The sequence below is a fragment of the Ammospiza caudacuta genome, chromosome 3, assembly GCF_027887145.1.
Source record: "Ammospiza caudacuta isolate bAmmCau1 chromosome 3, bAmmCau1.pri, whole genome shotgun sequence".
NCBI lineage: Eukaryota > Metazoa > Chordata > Aves > Passeriformes > Passerellidae > Ammospiza > Ammospiza caudacuta.
Window position 1 is genome coordinate 51,717,024 of NC_080595.1, and position 18,027 is coordinate 51,735,050.

An 18,027-nucleotide genomic window follows, 5' to 3' on the forward strand; every position below is an offset into this window, starting at 1 on the left:
TGAATATGTAAGAAAACAATAGGCACAATATTTTATTTTGAATAATAATCCTTAAAAACACTTTCTGGGAGAAAAAGTCCTTACTCCATGCTGAGTTTATAGAGTGTTAAAATTCTAAAATCAATTGTTCTTTAGATAATTTGTAAAAACTCCGTAACGTATTGCTTTGAACCAACACAACACTAAAGCTAGGCTTTTTATTTGATGGCCCATTTATAAAACACAATAAAGACACTTCAGTTGACCTATATACCAATGCCCTTAGGAACAGACTTAAGAGCAATTTTAGATGTGGACATCGAGTGGTGCTCTTCCCACTAAAATAATAATGGTCTAGTACTTAACATCACACCTGAAAGCTTCGTTAGAAGACTTTATACATAATTTTAATTTTAAAAGCACACTTTCTTTTACATTCTAAATAAATCACTGATAACTTATTTCTTCAAAATACTAATCAGCAAGTCTCTGATTGCATCTACTAATTTTAAAATGTTCGTTTGGTTCTGTATTTATGAGCTCTGTAGAGAAGAATGTTGTGGTTGTCAGTTAGCTGAAGAGTGGGGAACAATTTAAAATAAAAATGCCAGTTAAAACATCCACAGTATCTTATAAAGATTGAAATGTATTTTGAAGATAACCAGTTAGGCATCATAAAGGAGAATTTTTCTGTTGAGTACACTACAGACTTGTATGACTCAATTACTAAATTTTTTTTTCATTTTATTTGAGCAAACTAAGACAAATTCAAGACATAACAATCCAAGGAAAACCACACTAGAAAGTAAAGCTAAAAGGGGTACTGCAAAAATTCATGAGGGAAATTCTGGCACAACTGCAGTCAATGACAAAATTTTTTCCAAGTTTAGGGAGCAAATCTTATCCCAGTGAATTAATTTTCTAGACTTTGTTGCAATCAGTGTAGTTTTTGTCTGCCCTTGAATATGGTGGGGTTTTTATCCATAAGAAATCTTCTACACTTCTATATTGAATTTCTGTCCACTTCCATTTTTCTGTCAAGTCTTTACTAAAAAACTAGTTTAGACATATAGATTCATCTGTCTCATCCTATTTGGTCTGCCATACCTCTTTTTCAGTAATCTCTATATCCCAACAGACTGTAGTCGAGTTTGAGACTCAGGATGTTAAGTTGGCAGGAAAGATACAGGCCCATGTCCCTGCTTCCACTTTGCTTTTTGACGACTAGCATTACTTATTATTAGCAAAGAGACAATATTGACTGAGACCTTATATTAAAATATTGACTGAGACCTTATATTAAAATAAATTAAAACAATATCACAGATAACAAGTTAATCTACAAAGTTGCCTAAAATACACAGCACAATTAAAAAAAAATAGTGCAAGAATTAAGTGCACTAAAGCATTTCTGGAAATTTCTTTACTTTATGAAGCTTACCAGTTTCCTGAGAAGGCAGCTTAAAATGTAATGCTCTAACTATGCTAGATGTAATTTAAATGTGCAAAAAAAAAAAAAAAAAAGGAAGCCTAGTTAATAATCAACTTACGAAAGCCTGTTCTGGCATTATAAAAAGCTTTCTAAGGAGTGTGAGTTACTAAGTGGTAATTTACCCCAGCTGCGTTAAGGGCTTCACTTTTTCCAGCTGCTTTTTACCAGTTACAACACTAATGACAGAAATTGATATAAACATGGTATTTCTACAACATGCTATAACAACAAGCAACATACTGGAAAATGCATATCAGGGAATCTTAACTGCAGTCTTCAAAAAATTAAAATTCATGTTTTTCAAATAGCCCTTAAAATAATTAGACTTTCCATTCAAAAGTATCTCATCATGATACATATTCTAGTCCACATCTAGTCTCTCCCAGGAGACTTCAGCTTCTGGGATCCTGAGGAAAGTGAAGGAAAGCTGAGTAAAATCAGCAAGCTTTGGCAGGAAAACGCATGTTCAGAACACAGAAGTACCAAAATATAAATTTACCTGACAGTCATCATCTAGCGGCTGTTTCACTGTGCTAATTGTATTCTTTTAGTTACAACATTGTTGCAACAAAATGAAACACTCTGATAACAAAATAACTAATGCTTTCCTGTCCTGAGAGCACAGATCTCACCATTCGTGTTAATGAAAAAATGTCCTCTTCAAACAAGTACAGCGGTGTGCAGGCTGCGTACGCCACCACTTCTGGCTCCGGTGGTGGGGGTGTTTCTACACAGAAAACATCAACATGCTTTAGAACAAGGCAAACAGTAAAAAATGTAGCTGTAGCTCACACTAAATTATTGTGCTTTCTCTGCCTTTTTTTTATTACTATTTTCTTTATCTGACTGTTATTTTATTCAAAAGAAGAGCTCATTGTAATGCACTTTGAATAGAAACCATGGACAGAAAAAACACGTCATTTAAACTGTCAACAGCATTTGCATATTTTACTTATTTTTCATAAAATAGTAACATAAAATACAATTTAAAAATATGACAGGTCAGAGGTAGCTTTCAACATTTTTTTGTTTTATTTCAAATTTTAAAAATGGTAGATACTAGCATAAAGAAAACAATACACGCAATCCACGTAGATGAAGCAAAAACATTTTGATTGGTCAGTACTAGTTAAATGCTTCTCACCAGTGAAGGCAAAATTTGATCTTGCCAACAAAAGGATCCAATGGCCAGAGCTCTGGCCATTGCTGCCAAGGGATATGGAGATAGAGATAAGTAATTTTAGAAACATAGTGCCTGTAAACCTGGGTAGCTGCTCTCACTTCTGTCAAGCAGACGAAAAAATGGAGGTAATGATGGCTGCCTCAGAAAGTATGAAGCTCTTATCCCAGATACCTTATAGAATTGTGTGCCTGTAATTCTGTTATAGGCAAGGAATAGAAGCAGGGGCACATTCACTTTGTTAACCCCAGAAATCTGTTGCACTAGGCAACCACACGATCATCTCCTACTCTTACCTGTGAAAGAAGCCACTGCTAACTCCCAAATCATGAAGAGAAGACAAAGATGTCTGGTAGTCAGTTCATTCATGCAGAAGGGAAATTAAAAGTCTAAAACATAATACTTGAAATATACATTTCTGGTTTTAACAAAAAGACATCTCAAAAAGGTAGGTATCTATTTCCCTCTACTTTTCCTTAGTCATCTCAGAAAGTTTGGAGACAAGGTTGGGACACCTGTTTTTCAGCAGAATGTTTTTTAGGAAAAAATTTCTTCACAGAAGGAGATGTTAATCATTGGAGCAGGCTATCCAAGGAAGTGCTTGAGCCATCATTCCAGGAGGTATTAAAACTATATGTATATGTAGCACTGAGGAACATGGTTTAGTGGTGGGCTTGCAGTACAGGTTAACAGCTAGATTCAATGAACTTAGAGGTCCTTTCAAACCTAAATGAGTCTCTGATTCTATTCTCATCTAACACTCCAGTAAAATTATCTGTATTTGTCATTGTTCCCTTCAGCTTAACCTCAAATACAGGATAATTGCTGCCTATATTTAATAAATATTCAACTGGAAGTTGCACTTAGAATAGGTATTTTCTGTGAAATTAAATCAAACAAAGCAATCTGCATATAAATGGGCAAATATCAGGAAAATATGATTTATCAGACCTAAAATCTATTTATTTAGAGGGTATGCATAATTTTATTCTGAAAGTATAATATCATTGCATCTTAAATATTCTTCCAGGAATTCAATTATCCAATTAAATATAAGCTAAAGGCAAGCAAGTGTTATTTTCCAATTGATTCTTAGTTTTTCTCACTGCATGCTTGTGATTCCCATGTTAATCACAGCTCTTGTGTGAGTTGTGGGTTTCAACTTATTCAAAAGCAAAGCTATAATTAACATTAATATCAGTCCTTACCAATATATCTGATATGTTACAAACACAGCAATATTAGCTATGATGTCCTGCACATTTACAGAACACTATGTGCCACAAGGCATACCAATCTCATTGCATGTGAGAAGTATTTCTGAAATAAAAGTATTTAATCAAATACCAGGTGGAATGTAAAGCTGTCATATTTAGTCCAGATGGGTTATGAAATAAAATGTTGTCAGGGCAGACAATAAAGAGCAATTAACAAATTATTAGAGCATGCAAAGGATTAACCAGACACATCATATCTACTTTAAAAATACTATTACAATACTAGCACATTATGCCAGTAGACTTAAAAATTGCATATTATTTGATCTTTTTTCACTGTACAAAAAATGAGGATGAGGTATGCAAATTATTTGGCACCAAGTGTAATGATGGTTAGTGTGGATTCAGTATTTGGGGAAACTAGTTAAAACTGATAGCTTGATAAAATTGCATTATTAGATGAAAAATTTTATAATACACAGTACAACAAAACAGATTCAGCAAAGCCTATTATTTCTATCCATCAGTGTGGATATAGGAATTCTGCAGTGCTTTGTTAAAAAATTCTGATTTTATACTTATAAAATATAAGTATGTAAGAATACTTATGTTTTGCACTTGCAGCTTTGCAAATTCTCTTACAGAGAATGAGTCCTAAACAACCCAAAAAAATTTCTTCAGTCCCTTTGTGAAGGGAAAGTAAGATTTTAATTGATTGATGTAAAATACACATCCAGTCACTTAAAAAGAAAGGTCAGGAATTAAAACTGTTGATTTTAATAGATCTTAACAATTTTAATTTGTTTATCATATGTTTTACATATGACTTGCAAAGAATTTTCTCACTTTTAATGTTTCTTTTAAATATTTATCTATCAAACAAGAGTTGATGATGTAGTATAACTTTCCAAGGACTAATGATGGCAGATGAAGACCGCAAAGGTGGGTCTGGATCTGAGGGCTGGAGAATCTCTCCTATGAAGAAGGGTTAAAAAAGTTTTTGTTGCTCAGCCTGGATTAGAGAAGGCTCCATGGAGATCTTACAGTAGCCTTCCAGTATCTAAAGAGGAGCTTACAAGAAAGCTGAAGAGAGATTCTTCAGGCCATGGAGTGATAGAACAAGGGGCAATTGTTTTAACTGACCCCTCTGAAAGAGGGCAGGCTTAGATGAAGAAAGAAAATTCTTTACTGTGAGGATGTTGAAGCACCAGAATAGGTTGCTCAGAGAAACTGTGGATGCCTCATCCCTGGATTTGTTCCAGGCCAAGTTGCATGGGGGGGCTCTGAGAACTCTGGCTTAGTGGAAGGTATCCCCTGCCCATGGCAAAGGCCTGAAACTAGATGATCTTTAAGGTTGCTTCCAACCCAGACCATTCTATGAAAACACAACAGTTGGCTTTCATTATCCGACCATCAGGTCTGCAGCTCAGATGTTAACTCTGCATATTGGATTAGCTTTGCATATTGGAAGTTTTGAGTTTTCAGAAAAACAAACTGTGTGCTCTTCAGAATTGACATAAATATCATAGAATGATGATATGCACTTGAAAACCAAAACATTAGGCTTCAATCCATCTTGTAAATGAAAACTCTTGAATAGGTAAAAGAAAAATTATAAGAATGTTACAGTTATGTGATGTTTATCTCAAATGTTACAGTTATGTGATGTTTATCTCATTGACTCTGATGATTGCAGATCTACTTGAGTTCAGAAACTTCTAAGTATAATAATAATCTCAACACTTCTGTGACATAGAAGATATTGTCTTTAATTACAGAATTTGTATCAAGGTACAATGAGATTAGCAAAATACATGGCTAATTTGTAGAAGAAACTCCCAAATTCCCAGCTAATGACCTTTCAAATGGAATAGCATTCCCTTTCCAGCAGCTCAGAAATTATTAAGAAACTCAGTAGTTTGGAAACCTAAATACAAGCAAAGTGGTGATTCTTTATAGGAACAAGGTGATTGAGCACCTTTTTGCATATAGGTAAAACCTTACAAAGGGAAGGCCTGGTAAAATCATGGCTCAGGCCGGGTACTTAAGCTAAGCAGAAAAGGACTATGGAAAAGAGACTCAGCTGAATTAGAAGCAGAAAAACAAGGTATGTCACCACCACGTGTTCACACCATGGTGTGTGGTGGTTGGTTGAATTATGTCTGTTATGATTTAAAAGTATGTAACTGATAAAGGCCTGACTGCACAAATTTCCTGTTTTTTACCATAAAGCAGCTCTCCTTCGCACCTGCCTGGGGACCCTGTGTCACTTCAGACTCTCACCTCACAGTACCTTATCTCATATCATATCTATCATATCATATCATATCATATCATATCATATCATATCATATCAATCATCATTTCTTATAATTTCAGTGTAAAAATTGCTCATAAAACAGGGGGATACCCTACACATGAAAGCGTTGCTACCAGAAGAAAAAGCTGCTGAGTGGAAAAGTACAGATTTTTATACTAAAATGGATGAGTAGGAACACATGAATTGTCTGCCAGAACTTCCCAAAGACTGATTGATAAAGTCAGATCAAAGTGATTCAGATAAGTCCTTTATCAAAGACTAAGTTGGTTGCTCTCAGGAAGAGTTCAGACTGACCATATCAAGGGCTTGTTATTCAGCTGGATCCAAGTTCAGTGCTTCAATGATCACACTGTGTTTGTGGGGTGCAGCAGGCATTGGTCTGACTGTGCAAGTGATTCAGAACTGCATATGTTTGTACTGGATCTGGCTGGGATTGAGCTTTCATCAGGGCAGCCCTTGTGGTGCTGTTTTAGGTACATCACCCAAGTGCTGGGGGAAACACATAGTATGTCAGTGATTGCTGAGCTCAGCTCACACACCAATAAATCCTCTGTTTCTCACTCCACCACCCCAGCAAGAACACTGAAGGTGGGCAAAGGGTTCAGTCCTCATTCTCTGCCCCACTGTGGGGAGTGACCAGGTGGATGGGTGGTGGCTTAGCTGCCAGACAGCATCAATCCATGACAACATTATAGTCCACACAAAATCAAAAGCCTGCAAGAGAAGTTTCCAAGTAATTAGCAGTAACTGGTACTTCACTGTGTCATGAATAAAATACAATGAATATACAATGCAATGAATACAGAAGGTTTTGCCATTTTAAAAGTCAAATATAAATAATATCTGGAGCAGTTGAATATCTCTTTAGAAATAGTCCATATTTATCACAAAGAAGTTTCCTTGAAATCAACAGTCAACGGGTAGAGTGAAAGCTTGCAGCTGGGAAATAAGCACTTTTATCATGATGGGAGTGAACCACTTTTCAAATCACTTAAAATGATTAAAAAAAGAAAAAAAAGAAAAGAAAAAAATTTTGCTATATTAAGTTAAGTCCTTATTACAAAACTCTACCAGAACAATTCAGGAACTTTTCACAACTGCTGCCTCTGGAGTCCGACTGAATCAAGACCTAGTTTGAGATGTTATTTTATGCACGGCAATAGTTCTACTGTCCTGGGACACTCTGCAGACCACGTGTCTCATAAAGCCTGCAAGATTTCCCTCTTTTGGCTACACTCTCACAACAAAAATGCATCATAATTCAGTATTATTTCAAACTTTAATTCCTTTTTTCTTTCCTTTCAGTCTAATAATTTTAAATTTGCTCTGTTACTGTAAAGATACCTAGCACTTACTCTTCTCCAAAAGTCATTTTTGATTCAAACTTAGGATAAAAGATTTCTCTTACCTGTGTACTTGAGACCTGAATTAATGTTTCTAAATAACCTCTTCACAGGACACTATCTGTCTTTCACAAAAAAGCATAAACTGTGCTTTAAGTGGCAGGATAAAGATCTAAATATCATGTCGCTTTTCACATGGAAGCACTGCCTCTTTTTTTTAAATGCTCTTTCACTCCTTTTGCACACTTTGTAGAATACATATCTTAGATCCTTTTACTTCCCTTTTGCTTTCTTTTCTCCATCACATGCTTGAGTACTACTTAGTCACTGTACTTATATTCACATGAAACACCTCATTTTCCTATTCCACACCTGCTGCACTACAACAAACTACATTCCTGCAATATATTTTAAAATTTACTGCTGTTTAACTCATTTAGTGGTATATAAGGCAGGAGTTTAAATAAATCTATTTGCTGAAGACAAACCATAATCTTGGTTTGCTGCAGTTTAAAATTATTTAAATCACTAATTTTAATCAGGATTCAAATCAAGAAGCAGGAGTACCATTTATGTAGTAAATTTCATTTTTACTTTGCAGTTATTTCCCTTAGGAAGATGTTATACCTATTCTCACCTACTGATTTGCAACTGCAAATCATTCTAGTTAAAGAATGGTTTTTGCTGCTAGTCACATGGAAATGCCACATGTATCCAAACATACGCAAAGTCAAGAGCATATAAGCATAATGTACATTTGTAAAAATCTTCTATAGTTTAAGCTAATAAATTTGAAATTTCTTGGTTGATTGTTTAGCTGTCTGATTAGTATTTACTTGTGATTTAAAATGCATTTCCTTGAGGTTTTTTGTTTGTTTTTTTGCTTCAGCATTAAATATAAATGCACAAAGCAAGAATTTACTTAATTTTTATGCTCTTACGAATATATCAATACAGAAATCAAATTCACCACTATGTATTTCCTGGACAAAGATTTAAAAAAATTTATATTTACATCATGGAATGAATTTTAACAAACATTTCTTCCACCCCTCCCGCCTGGGCTCCCCTGCCCTTTGACAAAGAAGCATTCCTGCTTTTTCCAATTGCAATTTTGTGTATAAAGTGGATATTGAACAAATAAATTACAAAAGAGGAAGGATTGCTGTTTTTTAAACACAGAACAACTGTAAGACAGTTTGCCACTAAAACAAAGTACTGCAATATATTATTTTTAATCTATGTTGCAGAATAGATTAGAATGACTTCAGTGTGTAATGTGAGCTATAAATAACTACAATTTAAATAAAACCAAAAGTAAATACAACCTCCCCCCAGTTAAGTTCAAAACAAAATTAAAGCAAATACTTTTGCTTTACATATAACTCCTGTCTGTATTTTTATCTTCAAAACAATAGGACTTACTTTCAGTTAAGTCCTGAAGGCCTTGGGCTTTTGCCAACTTTCCTGTAGACTTGCCTTTTTCTTTCTCTCCTCCTTTTATTTTCTTTCCTACTTTTTTTTGCTCTGCTTTTTCTATTAAGCAAAATAAAGATTAAATATTTTTCTTTCTAAGATAAAAACTTTCAGTCATCAAATGTAGTACAGTGCAAATGCTTCAATAAGATTTTAGATAAATTTTAAAAACAATCAATCACAAACTCTTTGAAGTCAAGAGTTTAGATACAATAAAAAAACTAATGTAATTTAATTAAAATAAATAAAAATAAAAAGTAGTCTTTAAGATGTAAATGAAGATTTATTGAGAAGGAGCCAGAATGGCTTCAGTCCCATCTTTTAGTTATTGCACAATTTTTATGTCCTTACTGCAATATAAGAAATCATTGTATTTCTGGCACTGTGCCAAATATTTTCTTCCTATCCTTGCTCTCATGCATTAGTAATTACAAAAAAAACCCCAAAGTCATATAGACAATGCATAGATTCCCAATGGGCATGGAAGAAGAAAGTCTCCCACAGACCAAACATTCTCTGAAGTCTTAGAACTTACAGGAAAAGACTTCTTAAATGCATTAAAAAAAAATCATAGAATCATGGAATGGCTTGGGTTGGAAAGGACCTTAAAGTTCCAACCCCCCTGCTGTGGTCAGGGACACCTTCCATTAGAGCAAGTTGCTCAAAGTCCCATCCTGGCCTAGACCTCTTCCATGTACTGGGCAACCAGATCTTGCTTGGGTATTCTTCTAACACTCAATCTAAACCTGCTCTCTGTGAGTTTAAAGCCATTCACTCTTGTTGTACCACTACATGCCCTTGTAAAAAGTCCTGCTGCAGCTCTCTGGTAGGACCCTCTAAGTACTGGAAGGTGCTATAAGGCGTTCTCCCCGAAGCTTTCTCTTCTCTAGGCTGAACAATCCCAGCTCTCTGACTGCCTTCATAGGAAAGGTTCTCCAGCCCTCTGATCATCTTAGTAGCCCTCCTTTGGACTCATTCCAACAGGATCACGTCTTTCTTGTGCTGGGACCCCAGAGCTGGATGCTGCACTCCAGGTTGGGGTCTCACAAGAGCAGAGTAGAGGGGGAGACTCACCTTCCTTATACTGCTGGCCACACTGCTTTGGATGCAGCCTAGGATAAACTGCCTTTCTGGGCTGTGAGCACACACTCTTGGCTCATGTACTGCCTCTTGTCCACCAGATCCCTCATGTCCTTCTCCACAGGCCTGCTCTCAGTTCTTCTTCCAATCTGCACTCATGCCTCAGATTGTCTCAATCCAGGTGCAGCACCTTGCACTTGGACTTTCTGAACCTCATTAGATTCTCATGGGTCCAATTCTCAAGTTTGTCCAAGTCCTTTTGGACGGCATTCCTTCCTTCCTTTGTGTCAGCTGCACAATACAGCTTCACAGAATCACAGAATGCTTCAGGAGGAAAAGGATCACAGTGGGGCATCTGGTCTAATCTCCCTGTTCCACCAGGGTCATACTAGAGCACATGGCACAGGACTGCATCCAGACAGTTCTTGAATATCTCCAGTTTAAAGCCATTCCCAGAGAGGGAAAATCTACAACCTCTCCAGGCAATGTGTTCCACTGCTCAGTCACTCACACAGTAAAGAAGTACTTCCTCATGCTCAGGTGGAGCTTCTTGTGCGCCAGTTTCCACCTATTGCCTCTCTTGATATTGTTCAGCACCATGGAGCAGGGCCTGGTTTCATCTTCTTGGAACGCTTCTTTTAGATACTTATACACATTGATGAGGTCCCCTCTCAGCTGTCTCTTCACAAAGCTGAATAGGCCCAGCTTCCCCAGGCTTGCCTCGTCAGGGTGTTCCAGTCTCCCAGTGATCTTCATTGCCCTCTCTGCTGGACTCACTCAGGAGCTTCATGTGTGTAATGTGCTGAACAGCCCAGGACTGGACACAGCATTCCAGATACAGACTGAGGGAAGGGGCAGGATCAGCTCCCTTGCTCTTTTTAATGTATCCCAGGACATCATTGGTCTTCTTGACCCTCAGGGAACACTGCTGACTCAGGGACAGCTTGTTGTCCACCAGGATCCCCAGGTCCTTATCTCTCATGGTGACATGGATGGCTTTGTGTCATCCAAAAATTAATCTCAAACATCAACAGAACATCTCAACAAAGCTTTTAGCCTCAGAGTTGGAGATTACAGAGCTGTATCAGACACAATGGCTCCCTGATTCTTAGCTATTTCAGTTACTAATGAATTTTTAAGTCTTAGGCATGATTACATTTACTTAGTTTTAAGGGAAAAAAATGACAGCACCCTGTTGGACGAACAACAGTGCTATTGCTACTGACATGTCCATTCCAAACTCTGAAATATCTACCCCACTGATGGCTGGGTGAAAATTATAGCAGGATTTCCTAAGAAGAGAGAATACTACCTCAGCCAGGTAACTTCTAAGACTTTTATAACACTTTAGACATTGGGACATAGTATTTAGATTCAAAGCGAGGAAGTCAGTGATTTTTCTGAAAATCTAGGAAGAAATAGAAATTTTAGCATGTGATTTGTACTCTCCAAAAGCATGAGAAGTGTTGTGAAATCGCACTCATGACTTCAAGTTAAAAACAGCAACTAAGAAAATTCATTCTCAAATAAAAAAAAGAAGAATAATATACTGGAACAAACTGGTTTATAAATCTAAATTTTTAAATTTAAATGTAAATAGAATTAACTGTTCTTAAAGAAAATTATTGCATATACATAACAGAATAAAATAAAAATTGCAATAAATAAAAATGCAGGTAGATGTTAGAACATATTTGTCATAACTCCATAGATAATCACACTTTACAACACCCATTATGAAATATATAATCAATTGATGGTCAGAGCAGTGTTGCCTTTGGAGAAGCTGTGACCTCTCTGATTGGTATCTCTCTGCAAGGAACTCGATTTTAGAGAAATGCCTGTAACATGAAGCTGAAAAAATCTCTGCCAGAAGGGGAAACTAGTTTTATAAAATAAAAGACTAGTACTGCTTTTCATGACATCTATAGCTAAATAAAAGTATTTTGAATATACATCATTGCAACCTGTTTGGCGAAACAACAAACCCACAGAGTTGTATGTGGCAATATATGCAAAATATACTTATTTGAAACAGAGATAATGTTAACCTTATTTAAGCTTGGCCTACAAAGATTAGACTATGTAAAATTACAGACCTTTGCTAATGTTACCGGCTGTCTCTGCTCTCTCAGTTGAATCTGGCAGCTTATTCACAGATGACTGTTCACTTTTTAACTCTGAGTCTCTGGTTTCTTCAGTTTTTGTATCATCCTGAGTAATCTCAAGTTCTGGAGACTTTCTCTCTGGCAACGTGAATTCTGGCACAATCTCTTTCAAAAAGCCCCAAACTTTGTCCAAGTATTCAAGCCTTTAAGAGAAAACACAAATGCATATGTCAATGGTAGGGATATTTCCAAAAAAGAGAAGAAATTTAGACAGCACTATACCACAACTGACAGTCCAACTCTAAAAAATGCTACTGAGTTATTTTAGAAGATACAACACCCTCTGTATCAGAAATATTTGTTGAGACAGCTTATGAAAGGCCCATAAAAAAAGAGATGGTGGTTAGAGATGCATGCAAATAAAACATCCTTTCTCAAGATTTTTGGTAGATACAAGTTGTGACAGAGAAATTTGCAGACTACTTTACAACTACACCATATAATAGTGTGATTCTATTTCTGTATATTAAAAAGCGTCCCAAAGGTACTTCCAAACTGGAAAGTTTTTGATATGATGTAACAGTTGCAGTCATGTTAATCTTCCACAGAAAGTCATTCCAGAAATAATCTCAAACAGGGTCATGCAGAGTCTCATTCAAGCTAACTGCATTCAACTTTTGTTTAAAAAATAAAATAAGTGATTGTAAAATGAGACAAAGTCATCTTAGACTACAATTCCAAAGACTCTGTAGTATTCACATTCTCATATTCCATGATATAATGTATTTGTAGTAAGTGAATACTATTTTTTGCTTTTAAAGTTGTAAAACTAACTATAGAAAGAAATAAAATTTAGGCTACTTAGATTTTTAAGTCCATGAGCTACATACACACTACTGTAGGACACAAATATATCAAAAACCGAAATTGCAAGCGTAGCTTGAGACATAAAAATTACTGAAAAATTGAATAAAATATTCTTTGACTGGAATTATTTATTAGCAAAATATGGTTATAAATAAACAAGTATCTCTAAGTAAATTATATATAAACCACAACTATTTGTTATCTAGATTTTCATCTGAATTTATATATCAAAAGGCAAAAAAAAGTGTAACTCAAAAGAAAAAATCTAAAACTTTAGTATCAGTATCTGGGTAATTAAGTTAGTAAAAAGAATATCAACCTGAAAATCAGAATGTCTTTCTTTAAAAATAAAAAATGAACATAAAACACACAGGAAACAAGAAAAATGTTATTGTAGGTAGGTAGGAAACACTATTTTTGGTTGAAACTAGAAGTCTGTCAACTGTTACAATTTGAAGGGTGGAAACACCATACTAGCTGACACTGATTACTTCGTATTCATGATATATACTTTCTATGGTATATTCAGATATAAAATTATTATTATCAGCAGACATTTTAATACTGCATACTAAATTCAACAGATTTCTCTAACCTTGTTTTCCTTATGCTGCTTAATATCAGTTAAATTAATTTATAAAGAATAGGCATCAGCATGATAAATAGCTTTACAAAAAACTGTATGACTTACAAAGAAAAACACAATAAAATTGCATTTCTCAAAGGTACATTACCCAAGTGTCTGAACTATAAACCATTCACTTTTCAAAATTGATGGTGAAGAACTTTTAGGGCTCAGCTTTATTTTTCATAATGCCTTACAGAATTAAATATTAAAAAACTGACACATAAATTGTTTAACAAAAGAACTTACTGGATAGGAATAACTTCTGGTATCCATCCAGTCAGTGTCTGCAGAACTGTAAATTCCTCCATCTCTCTTTTTCCAGTTGCATATATACTATAAGACAAAAGCAGACTTTTTACAATTATAATGTTACCAACTACAGTAAACTCTGTAGTCTACATTGCTTTCTGTAGTAAGACCATGTAATAAGGAATAAGATCATACACAGAATAGTTTGATGAAAAACAAGTAATTACTTGCAATTTTAGGAGTTTTCCAAACCACTGCTGACTACTCCCCTACAAAGTCAAAGCCTTCACATCAGGTCCATTATTTTAGTGCTCCCTCTGGAACAATGGCACTCTTTTCACCTTTGTTAGCAAGCATACAATGTATACTTGCACACAGTTGCAGGGTTGGAGATGTGGGTTTGAAATTCTTTGTGCTAAAACCGGGTTATGATTCTATAACTTCCATTTGCTAGCAGCTTCTCTAGCTCCCAGGTTATTCTGAACAAGCTGGTTCACTCTGGCTGGTTCCCTTCCACTCCAGCAAAGTTCACTCTTTCAAACTGACAGCCTGCTACTCTCTGGAGAGGTTTCCTGAGAGGACCAAGGCCAAAGATGCCAGCACTTGTATGGCTAACCCTTGTGCTCTGGAGAAATGCAGTATGTCAACCACATTCCTGCAAACAGAGTTTCCTAACAGGCACCTCTTGGCAACTCCTTAGCCTGTGTCAACATACTTTAGATGAGTCTTCTGACAAACACAACTTGATATGACAAAAACAGGGAAGCTTCACTACCCAGATGTGTGTTTTGAATTATTTTCTCAAACTTATTCATTTAAACTATTGATCTTCATTCATCATTTCATAGGAACCCATAGCCATAATTGTCAATTACTGCATCATAGGCCACCTTCTACTTTTCCAGTCAGTTCTAGGGAAGTAGATCACTGTACACAACAGCACAACTGTAGCAAAGGTATCAAAAGAAGCTCACAAAACTCTGCTTTCAACATCAGTTGAGTCAATACTGGTCAAGGCTCACATTAACAATTTCATTAACAGTTCACAGGTACTTCTGTTTGGCAGGGAGCCACATGTGAAGTTGTCAGGAATATAGTCAAACAAATGAAGAAAATAATGAGAGTACTCCAGTTTCTTTGTAAGTTTTCTGTGAATAAATTTACAAACACATCTAAAAATGAAATCCTGTGCCTTCTGTAGCTGTAGAGGATTTTGTTTTACCAATTTGCAGTGTCAGCTTTTGGAAGTGCATAACTGTCATTACAAAACGTAGCAAAATACATTTCCTAGTATACTAAATCCACTTTTTGCTGTTACCATGTGACTTCACAAAAAACAAACAAAAAGTGAAATGACAAAACTTACCTAGTATTTGCTAACTTAATTATAGCTTTGGACAGCAACATTGGCCAAAGTTCATTTTGGCTGGTTGTAGCTGGCAATAATAAATTCTCCTCTTCACTGAAAGGCATAGTGTCATCCACAATGATCTTTCTCCAGCACCCCTGTGATAGGGGAAGGGGAGAAAAGCATAAAGAAAATAATTAGTTTGTGGTCTGGCAAGTAAAGAGTATGCAAGAGAACTTTTAATGCTTTCCCAAGATACCAATTCTACTGTAACTTGATTTACATCACAGATGGCTTTAAAAAAAGTTCTCACATAATTTATAAGAAACATGGAAACAGCATTCATAGCATTTTATTACTGCTCTGACTTATTTGTTCCAGAGATTAATCTAATTGCTGCTATTTCCAAATATATTTCATCTCATATGTGTAGTACATCATGTGCATGCCTTCAGTACTGTTTCTTCAGCTGCCATCACAGATGCCTGAGAAACACTAATGATTAAAAAAAGGCTTAATTAAGATAGCAGTTTTTTAAATGTCTCTTTAGATATCAGTCTGGAAAATACTTGTGACATAAGCAGTCCCCCATGCTTCCCAAAAACTACCTGGGAATACTGACTGCAGTTAGTCTCCTGTTACACACTACAACAGTATTTTGTAGAACACTATACTAAACAACACAAAATGATCAAATGTAAAAAAAATAGAAAAATATAGATATGTATATTTAAAAAAAAAAATCTGTATTTCCAGGATAAGAAACAAAGAGGTAAGACAAAGTACTGCTATCTCCAGTACCAGGTACTTCATTAGTAAACTGAGCTAATTTTCCACAAAATAATCTTGTCTACCATTCTTCAAATAAAATTCTCAGTCCTAGTGATAAAGATATAATAGAAAATAGGTGGGCCAATAGCAAATACTTCTCTTAATTTACCCAAAAAATAATGAAGAATGACCAAATCACTAAAGTGTTCACCATGCGTTATCAGAGAGTGCAAAACTATTGTCCTCTGCTTGTAACTAAGCTATGGATTCAAGCTGAAATGACAGCTGATTAATGCTATGAATTCTACAGGTCTAAGGAGAAAAAAAATTTAGTCCAGAGGTCAAAGATATTCAAAAATCATAAAAGAAGCTAATATTTTTAAGGATAAGAACCATTTTGTGCCAACCAAAACAAAATATCTAAACTTCCCTAGTTTGAAAAGGACCTAGTCAGGGATATGATAACATATTCATCTCCTCTTCCAATAATTGCTGAAGTTTACTAGGGAGAACAGAACAAGTTGATAAGTAAAGGAAAAGAAATAAAAAAAATAATAAAAAACGTGGGGCAGGTCTACAGATGAAAAAAGTGAGAAAAAAATAACTACAAGTTCAATAAACCTCAGGAAGGCAAAGTGAAAGTAGAACGTGGGATGGAATTTATGTATTTTGTCAATATGTGAAAAAAAATTATTATCCACAGGTTTGATGTTGTGTACAACAATATCTTCAGGACTCAGTGCAGAACATTAGTGAAATCAGTTCATTATTCTTCCACCTTTTGCACTCTTTTTCATTTATTTTTCTACTTTCTCCTATGAAATTTATTTCTCCTCTGTCTCTTCTGATATTTGTCTTTCCTCATTTGCACATTTTTTTTAAACTTCCAACAGGTGACCCTCTTTTTTCCTGTTTTTCTTTCTGTAAAATACAGCTGTATACCCAGAGGAAAAAAAAAATTGAATAAAAACACAGGCCCAAACAAAAAAAAAAGACAAAGAGTGTACCAAAAAGTGACAAAAGTGACAAGGAGAATGAAGCGCTGGTAACTCTTGGATATGCTTTAAAACGCAGTCTTTTACCACATGACTTCATAATACCTGCAGCATTAAATTCACACACAGAATAAAGTCTTCTGCTGAGGAACTTGGACAATACAATTTGTGCCCTCTCAAACTCATGGAACTCATTTCTATATGAAATATAAGTTATTCCACAAGTGAAGGCAGTAGTAAGGGGTGAGGAAAGCACAGGCATGTAAATCAGGTAAGTGTTCCCCTTACAGAGAAGGTCACTTTCAAGTTTTTGTTTCCAACTGTCTCAGAAATATTTTCAGCTTTGGGCAACTGGAAGTTTAGTAGGGTTAGTTATAGGTCTTAGCATGCTGTGACATTTTCTGTTTCCAAAAGGCAAATGTAACTGAAATAACTCCAACAACATAGGCAACTTTTAGATGTCAGTTCTTTTACATGTTACTATTTCTCTATTAAAATGAGGCTCAATATGCAATTAAGTGTTCCCTGTTGACTGCCAAAAGTGTTAAGAAATTATTATCTATTATCTTTAGAAACCCTTGGGATGTTTTAATTTTACCAGTACCTCTTCAGAAAATGGTCTTCACACTGGAAGTATCTATCTTTAAACACATTTAGAGACAAATAGCTCTGTAAAGTCAGGCAACTGAATTACTTAAATATAAAAAGAAAAAAATTCAGCCTAATACAGCAGAGGTGTGGGCCACATGTTTGACTCTATAAGCATTTGCATCAAACCTACAAAACTACAAAAATAAAATATTGCCTTTGCAAGTAATAATACTTTTATCAGGCCACAAGTTGTGCAACAATCACATGAACTGTAAGAGACATTTTAATTAACAAGCATTCAAATCAACAACTTGTCAGTTTTTCTACTCCTAAAAATCTATGTATTTTCAATAATAAAATGTATGCCCAGGAACCATTAAATT

General features: G+C 35.3%; 1 protein-coding gene across 1 annotated transcript in view; it reads right to left on the bottom strand.

Annotated features, from left to right (window-relative positions):
• The window catches only part of ADGB (androglobin), a 97,507-nt gene that overhangs the window by 59,718 nt on the left and 19,762 nt on the right, over positions 1–18,027 (bottom strand). Inside the window, exons 6-9 of the mRNA XM_058801473.1 lie at positions 15,306–15,445; positions 13,937–14,023; positions 12,187–12,398; positions 2,104–2,198 (exon numbers count right to left, since the gene is read on the bottom strand). Coding sequence (XP_058657456.1) covers positions 2,104–2,198; positions 12,187–12,398; positions 13,937–14,023; positions 15,306–15,445 — 534 coding nt within the window. The remainder of the gene's footprint in view (positions 1–2,103; positions 2,199–12,186; positions 12,399–13,936; positions 14,024–15,305; positions 15,446–18,027) is intronic.